The sequence below is a fragment of the Rhincodon typus genome, chromosome 19 (assembly GCF_021869965.1).
Source record: "Rhincodon typus isolate 14 chromosome 19, sRhiTyp1.1, whole genome shotgun sequence".
NCBI classification, from domain to species: domain Eukaryota; kingdom Metazoa; phylum Chordata; class Chondrichthyes; order Orectolobiformes; family Rhincodontidae; genus Rhincodon; species Rhincodon typus.
The window spans coordinates 37,979,765-37,993,060 of NC_063350.1; the positions used below are offsets into that span (position 1 = coordinate 37,979,765).

The 13,296-nt window shown below is 39.4% G+C and overlaps 1 protein-coding gene across 1 annotated transcript in view; it reads right to left on the reverse strand.

Annotated features, from left to right (window-relative positions):
• The window catches only part of dpm1 (dolichyl-phosphate mannosyltransferase subunit 1, catalytic), a 73,600-nt gene that overhangs the window by 36,759 nt on the left and 23,545 nt on the right, over positions 1–13,296 (reverse strand). Inside the window, exons 3-5 of the mRNA XM_048608577.1 lie at positions 9,967–10,000; positions 1,097–1,173; positions 987–1,012 (exon numbers count right to left, since the gene is read on the reverse strand). Of these exons, the coding sequence (XP_048464534.1) occupies positions 987–1,012; positions 1,097–1,173; positions 9,967–10,000 (137 nt within the window). The remainder of the gene's footprint in view (positions 1–986; positions 1,013–1,096; positions 1,174–9,966; positions 10,001–13,296) is intronic.

Here is a 13,296-nt window from a genome sequence, read left to right on the forward strand (position 1 = left end):
GACTAGAGTATTCCTCACAAAACAATGCTGTAAAAGGCACTTGCTCCTTAGCCCAGCAGTTTCTGTCTCCCTTTAGCTGATAGTTTTCCTAAACCCTGGAAACCCTGCGTGGCAATTGCTAGATCAGGTTCCCCACTTCACAGTAGGAACCTGATTAAATGTATTAACAGCAAGCTCTATAATAGCAGCAACAGGAACATATGCAGATAACAGAGATGAATGTAATTTTTGAAAGTTTAAACATCACTCCTCCTCATTCCTTCCAATAAACAGGGATAGGAGAATTAACAATGAAGATACTATTTCTGCTTTGAAAATTGATTAAAACAGACTTGGGAAAGCACTTTTTCATTAAGGAATGCAAACTGTGTAGTCACATATCTTTTGTTGTAACAGGAATAATTAATTCAACAATTAACTAAGAAATATTATATTAGTGTACATAAAATAAAAACTCAAGGCAACATTCATAGTATCTTAATTTTAGCAGATTAACAGTTTTGGAGATACTAACTTCATTTCATATATCTGCACAAGCAGGAGCAGTTTAATATGTTATTTCCCGAGTTATAATGCAATTAATTTCATTTACAGTACTGTTTTACCATATTAAACTATTGAGACAGAACTGAAATGTACCATGCCTATTTTGCATGACTGTATAATAGTCATGTTTTTGTGCTGAAGATGGATACAACAGCAATCTTGAATTAATTAATAAAAACCATACTGGCAAACCAAAGACTAGTTTAATTCATGTCTTATTAAATTTTTGTGATTGATTCACAATAAACATAAAACACATGTAAAATCACAGGTGTGAAATCATACTGTTTTAACTGAAAATAGATGATGATGATGATGAGCTGGTTTATTAGTAATTTATACTATATTCAAGAACCAGAAAATATTTAAGACTACAGGTTAACAATTGGTGTCCAACTAAGTAATACCAAGTTAGTTGCAAAAGCAGAAAGAATACTCACTTTATAAATTCAGGGATAAATTTTGGCTAAATGTAGAAAGGAAAAAAATTGGTTAGTTGAAAATGTTAAAATGTAAAAAAAATCCACTAAAAATGTCAAGATAAACTCACATGATGTGAAAGGTCAGCATCCATTATAAACACAAAGTTTCCAGTGGCATGTTGTATTCCATGGATGTATGCTGTTCCTGAAGCAAAAATAAATACTCAAGTAATTATGTTAGCCATAGTTCATTTTGTCAACTTAAAAAGACAAACTTTAAAAAAACATTATGACCAAAATGTATTTTTAAACTGTTTAATGTACAAAGCAGATATTGTCGATTAGTTGAATGGGACAGCCCACCAATACTATTGATGCTATTGAGTTTGAACATTTTAATGACTGTACTTGTTCATCATTAAGGACAAATAAAATGGATTCCTTGACTACATTACTGGGTCCATGGATGTTTGTGGTCTATATAAGTAATTTAGACTTGCATGTAGGGTTAATGATGAACAAGTCTGCAGATAATACAAAATTGACTGTATACGTAGAAAGTTGGAAGACTACAGAAAGTGATCGATGAACTGGTTAACTGGATAGGAAAGTGGCAAATGGAATTCAACATGGATAAATATAATAGAAGGACTTGGAGGAAGACAAACATGGCAAAAACATATAGAATAAATGGTAGGATTCAGAGAAGTGTGGGGGAATAGAGGGACTTGGAGCCAATGTTCATAGGTTCTTACAAATGTACAGAGTAGAAGCATATGAGACACTTTTCATTATTGTCTTAAGGTTTGAGTAGAAGAACTAGGAAGTTACACAACAAACGTATGAAACACTGGTTAGACTACAGCCAGAATACTGTAGATTCTTTTGATCACTCTATAAAGGAGGCAATCACAGGTGATTTACAAGGATGTTACAAGGAATAAAGTGTGTAAAGAATGAATAGGCTGATAGTTGTTTTCTTTGAACAGAGGAGGTGGAGAGGAGTTTTATCTGAAGGCTATAAAAATTTAAGGGACCTTAACAGACTGGATAGGATGGGTTTATTTGCCTCCTTAATAGAGAAGTCAATTACTCTGATTTAAGGTAACTGGAAGGGTTTCAGAAGACTTAAGGAGTATATTTCACCTCCCCCCTACCACCCTCACAGCAAGGTTTGGAACTCTGTCTTTAAGGGTGTTAGAGGCAGAAACGCTCATCACATTTAAAAAGAAACACCTGAATATACATTCAAGCTGCCCTAAGATACAGGGTTGGAGACCAAGAGCTGGAAAGTGGGATTAAACTAGATAGGTATTTTTCAGTTAGCACAGATAGAATAGACCAAATGAGCTTCTTGAACAGCTAGATGGCTTTTTGCAGTTTTCTCTTAGCAAAACTTGTTTCGTTGTTTTCTTACTCATGTCAAAATCAGATGAGCTACAGTACCAAAAGGAAATTTTGTTTAATTTATAATTATGCTTTCATATTTATGGCTGTGATACACCGTGACAAATAAATCTTGTGGTACCAGTGCACGTCTGCCACTGATTCAATGGCATAACATTGCTAATATGAAAAATTAATAATCAGAATGTAGAAAAAAAAGAGGAATTGTAATACTATGTACCAACTGCAATACGTGCAATGGGTGTTTATAATAATTTAAGTTCCTTCTACAAACATACAAACGAGAAACAAAAGCAGGCCACTCAGCTCTTCGAGCCTGCTACACCATTCAATAAGATCATGGCTGTTCTCACTTTAACCTCAATTCTACATTCCTGCACATCATTCCCATGCTAATCAAGAATCTAACTCATCTTTTAAAACAAAATTAAAGATTCTGTATCCACTGCCTTTTGAGAAAGGAAATTCTAAAGTCTCTCAACCCTCAGAGGAAAAAATGCTTCCTCTCTGTTTTAAATGGATGCTCCCTTAGTTTTAAACTATGATCCCTCGTTCTAGATTCTCCCACAGGATGAAACATTATTTCAATATCCAGCTAGTCAAGTCCCCTCAGGATCTTGTACGTTGCAATTAAGTCAACTCTGTCTCTACTAAACTCCAAAAGATTCAGACCTAGTCTTTCCTCATTGGGCAACCTACTCATTCCAGGTATTAGTCTAATAAATGTTCTCTGAACTGCTTTCAGTGTATTAACATTCGTCCATAAGTACGGTTATTAATACTGTAGACCAGATACAGTTTCACCAATGCCCTGTATAAATGAATCATTACCTCACTTGCTTCAATGCCCTTTGCAATAAACCGTAACATTCTTATAACTTTCCTGATAACTTGCTGTACCTGCATACCTTCTATGATTAGTGCACTAGGACACCCAGATCTCTCTGCAACTTCTCACCGTTTAGATAATATGCTTTTATTATTTCTGCCAAAATGGACAATTTCACACTTTTCCACATTGTACTCCTTTGCCCACCTCACTTAAGCTATCTTTATCACTCTGCAGGTTCTTTATGTTCGCTTCACAACTCATTTTCCTACTTAGACAAGATTACAGAGATAGGGAGAGATGAGGCCAAGAAACAATTTGCAAATGAGGTTAAGAGTTCAAGGCTTCAACTGTGAGTCAACACAGGTCAGCAAAAGCCTCCAAGATGAGTGATGGGCAAATGGAAATTAGTACATCTCAGCAGAAGAGGGGGAAATCAGACATTATGGTAGCTGAAATATGCAAAATAAAATATTACAAAAAAATTGGGAAGGAAAAACGTTAGAAACTCTCAGCAGATTATGCATATGAGCAGAGAAACAGAGCCAATACTTCAGATCGATAGCTTTTGATCAGAACAGAAAGAAGACTGAAACATCAGAATTTTTATCAGGATGGACAAGGTAAGGTCTCTGTTAGCATGACAGAACGGAAGGCAGGAGAATTAACAAACGAAATACTTACTAATGCAAAAGCCAAGACAGTGGTAATGGACAAATTAGTGAAACAAAGGCTGTACCCAGTTGAGGCATGAGTGGCTAAATAGCAGCCATCTCAATGCAGCATGAAGGGATAAAGCAACAAGCTAGCAAAAAAAACCTAGAAAAAAAAAGAACATGATGGAAGCACAACCTATTATCTAAAGTTGTTGAATGCAGTCTTGAGTCCCAAGGCTGTCTAGTGCTAACATGAAAACGATGTACTGTTCCTGGTGTTCCTGGAGTGTTTGAGCTTCACTGGGAACATTGTAGCAGGTCAGGGACAGAAAGGCCAGAGAGGGAGCAAGGTGGAGAATTAAAATAACCAGCAACAGAAAGTTTGAGGATGCTTTCAGATTGAACAAAGGTGTTCCACTAAGCAGTTACCCAGTCTATGTTTGGGCTACCCTGCGTACAGGAGACCACATTGTGAATAGTGAATACAGTACAGTAAACTGAAAGTAGTACAAGTAAATCACTGTTGCATTTGGAAGGAGTGTGTGCAGCCTTGTTTGATGATGCAGCACCTGTCCTTTCACCACCTTGCTTCTCATCTGCACTTGCACTGAAAGATGTTTTTGAGAACGGAAATGGTAGGTGGTAGTGACATCACTCTGGAGCTGACAAAAATGATGTAGCTGACTTTTTGAATATAGGACTGGCGGTGAGGTGAGGATGACAGAACACCTAATATGCTTCTGGGAAATTGGGAAAAGGATGAGAGAAGTGTGTGAAGTTGATCGTGAAAAGGCCCTAGCAAGCACACTGGGTAAGAATCCTCAGCTGAGGATAAAGAAAGATAAAGAAAGGAGTGTTCAAGTGGCAGGCTGTCATCAGAACTGATGTGACAGAAAAATTGAGTGAATTGAATGGAGTACCTATAAGAAGAAGAAGATGAGGAAGTGTGGGTTGAAGTAGCTGTGGGAGTGGTGGGTTTGTAGTGAATAATAGTTGATAATCCATCATCTGAAATGGAGACAGAATCATCATCGAGGAGGAGAGGAAACAGAGGTAGTCTTATGGTTTTAAGTTTATTCTGAAATGTGTTAGAAGTTGAATTATATTACTTTGATCTCGACATTCTTATGGAACAGCAAATAAAACCTCTTAGTTAGGTTAGTTCTCTAACAGAAGGAGGAAGGTGGAGGAGGAGGAGAGGAGCAAGCAAAGAGTGCAGTGGGAGAAAGCAAAAGGGATGAGTGAAGAGGGTCGAGGGGGTGTTGAACAGGGGAAGAGAGTATGAGGCAAGGGAGAAAGGAAAGTGGAGAAGAAGCAAAAAATGGAGCGAGATGAAAAAAAAGGGAAGAATATTAAGTGTAAGCTTTCACTGCATACTGGAGTCAAATCAGCTCAATCAGACATTTCTCAGCACCGCACTGATGTCCATCTTGATAAGGCAAACCGCTAGTGCGTTTCTTTTGCACATACATCAAACTCGACCTAATAGAACTGAAGGACGTATCATCAAAAATCGGAAGGCCAGGAGATTTGAGAGACTAATGTTAACACAACTGTTCATCGAGACCCGGGTAGGCGATGGCCTAGTGGTATGATCGCTAGACTACTGATCCAGAAACTCAGCTCATGTTCTGGACCTGGGTTCGAATCCTGCCACAGCAGATGGTGGAATCTGAATTCAATTAAAGAAATCTGGAATTAAGAATCTACTGATCACCATGAAATCATTGTCAATTGTCAGAAAAACCCATCTGGTACACTAATGTCCTTCAGGAAGGAAATCTGCCATCCTCACCTGGTGTGGTCAACACGCGACTCCAGACCCACATTAATGTGGTTGACTTTCAATTGCCCTTATAAATGGCCTAGTATGCCATTCAGTTGTACCAATTGCTACAAAGTCTCAAAGAAATAAAACGAGACAGATCACCTGGCATCGACCTCGGCACCGGAAAAGACAATGGCAGAAACAGCCCTGTTGGCCCTGCAAACTCCTCCTCACTAACATCTTGGGATGAGTGCCAATGTGGAAATAGGCCATTCCGTCCAACAAATTCATATCCACATTCCGAACAGCATCCCAGCCAGACCCAGACCTATCCCCTTACCCTATCCCTGTAACCCTGCATTTCCCATGACTAATGCACCTAACATACACATCCCTGAACACTATGGGCAATTTAGCATAGTCTATCCACCTAATCTGCACATCTTTGGACCGTGAAAGGAAACCGGAGCACTCAGCAGAAACCCACGCAGACACGGAGAAGAATGTGCAAACTCCACACAGACAGTCACCCGAAGGTAGCATCAAACCGGCTCCCTGATGCTATGACTGCAGTGCTAACCACTGAGCCACCGTGCCACTCCTTATAATATTGTCTGAAGTGGATCCTTTTCGATTGTCAAAGTCAGCTGGGTTATGGTATGGTGCCCTCAACATGACATGTGTATAGTCTATAGTGCCTTGCACCTGGGAAAACTGGTTATGTTGGCAAAGCCTCCTGTCCAGGCTGCGGCACTCACCTCATCATGAGGAAATGAGATTAAGCAGGTGTGATCAGCCATAAATTATATGAGTAACTGCTCTGATACTTGTGGATCAAAGGTTCAGATATCCCACACAGGTCCCCAGACATCCTTGGAAGCAGCCATTTACTAAATTACTATGCAAAGCTATCAGCTTAATGGCCACTGGGATAGGATGACCTTCCACTCCTTCAGGTCGCAAATCCCATCGGTGTAGTTCTATGACAGTGTCGCAGGACATCCTCAAATCGGTGGTGGCAATGCACCTTGCTCATCTGGAGAAAGTCCCATCAAGGATGAGTTCTGTATCTCCTTTGAATCCGGAGGGGTACTTCAGTTGTGGTTTCATTACTGGTGCATCTGTTCGTCCTTAATTTCTGTACTTTCGTAGAACTGCAGCTACAGCAGGGAGAACCACTGGATGGACTGTGGTCATGGTTCCAATGACCTCTGTGGGAAATGTGACAGCTGTCAGCATTTGCCTCTCAGCATAGTGCTCCATTCTTGGGACACAGAAGGACTCTAACAAAGAGGGCCATAGAATGTCTCTGCATGGATCTTTGACATACGGGACTTCATCCTAACGTATGCAGTCTAATGCAATTGGGGATTCTAATGCAGTACAGTTTACCACTACAGCCCCCAAAGAAGGCAGCATTGCAAAGAAGATTGCCAAATACTTACAGTCAAAGGTGAGAGGAAATCAATTCAATAACCTTCTGCAGCCCAAGAGATCTAGGATTGTCTTTGTGAACTGTGGCCAACAGGTGAGAATGTTAAGGTCACCTGTGATTATTTCTCTTCCACAGAAATTATTATAATCAGTCTGGAATGACAAAGATTGTTTGTGGCTAGGACTTTTATGCCCTCCCCCATAGCTGGGCACTGCATACATTTAACATGCGGGTATTATGAACGCACACGTCTTCAACCTGTACTGTCTAACTGCCTGATTAATGCAATTACACTTTGAAGAGCCTCACTTAACTCACAAGCGGAGCTCATGTGCTTAGACAAAAAGAAACCACTTACTCCACCCACTCTAGGTGTAGTTGCAGCCATTTTCCATCTTACATTTACAATTTGCACGAGGATAGAGGGCAACACAGGTCATGCTTGGCAGAATGAATTGTAGGCTCACCCCCTATACCTTCATATTCTCTTCTTCCTTGCACCACCTGTCAACTCCATCGGTTCTGAGCTTTTAAACATTTCCAAACACCTCTTTAAATGACAGCTTCATCTCCCAACATTACCCTTGAGCGTTGGATCTATAGCTTAAATACGCTAACTACACTGCTGCCCTGTACCCCTTCCACGCTCCCCCCCAACAATGCGCCAAAGCCAGGATGGTTGCAGCCATCAATTACACCCCTCCCTCAGTAGTCCACATCTTTCAATGCACCAACATCTCCCAACCTTGAATGTAGTGTTGCACCCTTTCACAATTTTTCTCCCCCTCAGTTGCTGCCTCCATCCCAGGCATTTTGTATTCTCCTCACCACTTAAACTTCCACATAGACAATGGAATGCTGAAACTTCTTTGGCTTTACACTTCTAATTCAACACCAATGCACAATTTTAGCTCATTTTAATCACAACTAAATTGCATGATTAAACTTTTAACAAAGTGAAGTCCATCACAGAGCCAATCTTCTCTCTAAGGTACACAACCACACATGAATACAAGTCCCCGAGTCAGCCTTTAAATTGTCATGTATGTATAGCTACACAAAATAATTTAAAGGGGCCACACATTTAAGAGTTACCTACAGTCTACAAACAAAAAGGAATGTTGGTGCCACCTACAGCCATAATTGATATGTTACAGTCAGATGTTGACACTTAAAAACTGATTTTGCCACAAGAGCCCGACATAAAAATTACAATTTGAAGTGAAAGTTGTAATCCACTAAGTATGTTAAGAGTTTTGGGAAATATGGGGTGTACAAATTTATATTCAACACTGGTCACAAATTTTAGAAAAAACATTTTGATGTTTACATTTCTTCAATATTAATCAGTGTCATGTTAAGTATAGAACAGAATTAATTTGTTAATTGATAATTAATGATATTTGCAGTTGAATTGGATGTTGATGGTTCTTCTGAGTGGATCACAGCAGCTTTCAATTGAAAAAAATCACTTTCGCTTGTGCTCTACTAAAACCAGCACACAAACTTATACAGCAGTCTTTTTTTTGTTGAGTAGCAACAATAGTTTGGCAAATCAGCTAAAGAAAACTTGAAGAGGAGAAAAAAAAAGTTGTTCAGCATGCATTAGTTCTAAAATGCATACATGGTAGTGCTATTTATAAATGTAAATTTGACAGATATTCACCAAAGATCCTTGGATAGCACTTTACAAACACATGATCACTTCGATCTGGACAGCACATACATGGGAATAGTGCCCCTCAAAGCTACTCACCATCCTAACTTGGAAATATATCACTGTTCTTTCACTGTCACCTGTTCAAAATCTTGGAATTCCCTCGCAAAGGGCATTGTGGGTCTACCTACAGCACACGGACTGCAGCAATTCAAGAAGGCAACTCACTACCACTTTCTCAAGGGCAACTAGAGACTGGCAATAAATCCTGGCCAGCCAGTGACGCCCATGTCCCACAAAAGTGTTTCTTAAAGCTCTTTTTAACTTCAGACTTTTTTCTTGTCAGCTTTGTGAGGCAGCCAAAGATAACAGAAAAAATAAAATGTTCAAGGTTGCAATCTGTGTAAAAGTGAATGTGATAAGTGAAAAAAAGAAACAGAGCAAAGAATCTTTAAGTTGTTCTGGATTCCAGAGTGAGACAAGCAGGAGCATCCTTAACTCAGCTGATCTGACTACTTAGTTTGAAGCTCAGACAATTAGAGTGTGTATATAAATAAACTATTTAAATTGGCAGAATTCAGATTTGTAAACCAGTGTGAGACCTTTTGTCACAATAAGCAGCTAATATAAAATGTTTTCAAGGCTTCTAAGATACATTTTTAGAAGTCTTTGGAGTCATTTATTATTGTACCATCAATGAACATGTAATGTCTTAGTGAATTAACAAAGACAAAGACAATGTTCATCTTTAGTGGCTAATTCATTAACATCAACTCATTATTAATGCAGAAACATCACGCAGATATTTAGGTTTGCAGAAGGCTTTATTACACAAACCTTTGACTAGCAGCATTTATTGGTCATCCCTAGTTGACAAGCTTGCTAGGTCACTTCAAAGGTCAGTTGTCACATATAAGCCAGATAGACAAGACATTATAAGTCAGTTTGTTTTTAAAAGACAATCTTATAATTTTTTTATATTATTAATGTAGATTACTAGCTCAGTAATGCTATCACCACATCAGAATACCAAACAAGACCCACTAAGCCCTGCGTAAACCAATTTGGACAATTCTACAATGCAGCAGTTTTGACCCATTTTTAACTTGAGCAATGATCAGAATGTTTTATTAATTATTTTTATTACAGGTGATAAATAATCAAGATACAAATCAAGTAACTTATGGATAAACTGCAGATTAAAATATCTTAAGTATTCATAGAAAGAGGGTGATATTATTCTTACCTAAACCCAGCTTCTTTGCCCTAGGTCTCAGCAGCTGTGAAGACATGAAATAATAATTACACAAAATTCTGACGAATTTAACCAGAAAGTCACATGTTACAGTAAGGCAAAGTTTATACAGTCCATGGTTCTTAATCAACTTGAAAGATATGGTCAACTTTGTGTAATACAAAGATTATACTAATTTAGATGATAACAGGTGGGATAGTGGTAATGCCTCTGGACTAGTAATTCTTGCCTAAGGCTAAAGTTCTTCCAACATGGGTTCAAATCCCAACATAGCAGAGGGTGAAATATGAATTCAATATAAATCTAGAACAAACAAAGTAGTGAACATGTAACTACTGTGAATTGTTTGTGGTGGCAGAGTGGCACTATTGTCTCACAGAGCCAGGGTTCGATTCCAGCCTTGGTGGATCAACCATGGCAAATAAGGGGTGAAAGGCACAAGGTGGGGGGCTGGGTCTGGGTGGGATGCTCTTCGGAGTGTTGGCGCAAGGCCATTTCTTCACGTTTTCTGCTGTCTATTTCCCTCAACGAAAGCAAGGGACTTAATTTCTGGGCCGCATCAGGGTTGAGATCAGAGGTAGACAGGCATTAAAAATAACACTGCTGGCTGACGTTCTGGTTTCCTAGCTTCATCCCACAACCTATAATGAGGAAGATCATAGAATCCCTACAGTGTGGAAACAGGCCCTTTGCCCCAACAAGTCCACACCGACCCTCAACGCATCCCACCCAGACCCATCACCCTATAACATCCCTGAACACTATGGGCAACTTAGCATGTATAATCCACCTAGCCTGCACATCTTTGGACTGTGGGAGGAAACCGGATCACTCAGAGGAAACTCACACTGACATGGGGAGAATGTGTAAACTCCACACCGACAGTTGCCCGAAGGTGGAATTGAACCCAGGTCCCTGGCGCTGTGAGGCAGCAGTGCTAACCACTGAGTCACAGTGCCTCCTCCAAGATGGTGGGGGCTGCTGCCCAAGTGTAGTGGATCGTTTGGCTTTCTCTAATCGATCTTAAGTTTCCCTTTAATGAGCCAGCTAATCAGGACTTCTAACTGGCCTCCAGGACCCCACAAACAGTGAAAGCAAATTTGATTGCCTACAAGCAGTCTCCCAGTGATAGATTGGTGGTCAGGCAGACAGGGAAGTAAACTGTGGCTACTTGAGCAGCAGAGGTTGAGAACTCTGCAGTAAGTAACGCACGTCCTACGTCCCTAAAGGCACTGTGATTGAATACTCACCACTTACCTGATTAGTAGGGTTCTAACAATACTTAAGAAACTCACACTATCCAGGACAAAGCTGCCCACTTGATTCAATCTCTGCATCACCAATTTACAGTGTTAGCAATGATGCCAAACCTACTTCCTCAGCACTTTCCAAACCTGCAACCTCTATCGCTTAGAGGAACAAAGGGCAGCAACTACACAAGAACATCACCACTTGAAGGTTCTCCTCCAAGCTACACACCACCCTGACTAGGAACTACATGTTCGTTTCTTCATCGCGGCTGAGTCAAAATCCTGGAATTCTCTCCCTAACACTGTGGATACATGTTTTTGTCTGAGAAACTCCAACATTTCAAAAATGAGGCTTTACTGAGGCAGTTACAATTGAACAACAAATACTGGCCCTGATTGGGAACCTCACATTACAGGAAATTAAAAAAAAAAGTTCTTCCTCTTCGGAGTCCCATAGGTGGAGACCGAGAGAGAAGTCAAACAGTTACTTCTTCAGGGAAAAGGCCTGGAAATTTTTAACTTCTGACTCCATCGGTGTAAACGTTGTTATTACACTCTAACCTACAGAAAATACTGGCTAGCCAGCAGAACATCATGCAATAGGGGAATGCTATTGAGTCTGAAGGAACAGTAGGATAGCAAATCTGCGTATCTTTAAAACAGAATTCTTTGCCCTTTTGCAACTGCCCATTTCTCCTGTTCGGATGAGCATGTTAACATAGCAATATTAGAATCTGAAAAAATACACAGCATTTTAGTGACTGGAATTCTACTTTATAAAGTAAAGTATTTTAATTTTAGTGAATCCAGCATGTTTAACACGACCATTTGAAACAATACACAGACCCTGGTTTTGGGGTGGTGGATGGCAACATGAGCTGGAAATTCACCTGCTGTTCCGAAAAAAACAAATTCCTTTTGTTTTAAGGCTTTTGCAAAGGAGGACCCATAGGCAAGGGCAGTCTAAGCTATGACTGTAGGACAAGAGGACTCCTGTTTCATATTACCCCACAACTATCAACCTGGCTTTCACCTGTAACAGAATGTCTTTTATTTGCTGTCTCCAGCGTCTTTTTTTCTTATTCTCTGTTTCCCAACAAAGCTTTTCTATTTTTAGATCTACCAATTGTCAAGGATAACTGTAGAACAGATTTTGATAATCACATTCATGAATAAGTATAGAAGATTTTTTAAAAAATTGGTCAGCATAGCAAACAACTCCAGCCTCCTCTTCCCTGCCTTCAATGGTTTCTCTTTACGTTGTTCACTTTTTATTAAAAATAGAAAAATCAACATTCCCCATTTACAAGAATGCTATTAGTGTTCAAGAACCCAATGAGAAAGAGAAAACCATCACTTAGTTTGCCCTGCGTTTGAGAAAGCTGGTCCACAAATGGCCAATGAAAATCAAGGAACAGGTGTAAAATACACGTATAACTGCAACTACCTAAAAATGGCCCTCTTCCGCTATGGACAAATAAAATGACTGATTTCAAAAAGAAAGGCAGGTTTAAATAAAGATATGATGCAGGACATTTATTTCAATTGTAAAGTGTGCACATGACTGAAAGGAAGCATTCCGTGGAAACACAGACATCAAAGACTTTATGAGCTACTCGTTTTATTTATAACTGAATGTCCTTAGGATGATTATTTCATTTTTAGAGAATTCAGAATGCAGTTTAAAAGGGGCTAATGCATTTTCTTTTTTTTTCTTGAATGCTGGACTAACTCCATCATGGCCTGATCCCAGCAGATTTCCAGACTTGACAGAAAAATGAGTCAAAGATGGATCTCCAAAACTACTGCCTCAATTTTGGGAAGTGTTCTCCCATTCTCCCAGCTGCAGCGCATGATCTTTCATCAACTCTTCTTATGAAAACAGTGCTTCATTAGCTCTAGCTTTGTCAAGGTAAATATAAATGTTGATGGTGAAATGCAACGTCATGGGGAAATGGTGAATAAACATTAACTGGGAGCTCCACTAATTCTATTTTATAATATACAAATTAAGAAGAGTTGGCCACTGACTCTTCAAGCCTGTCTGGTCATTCAATAAGATCGTAGTGGT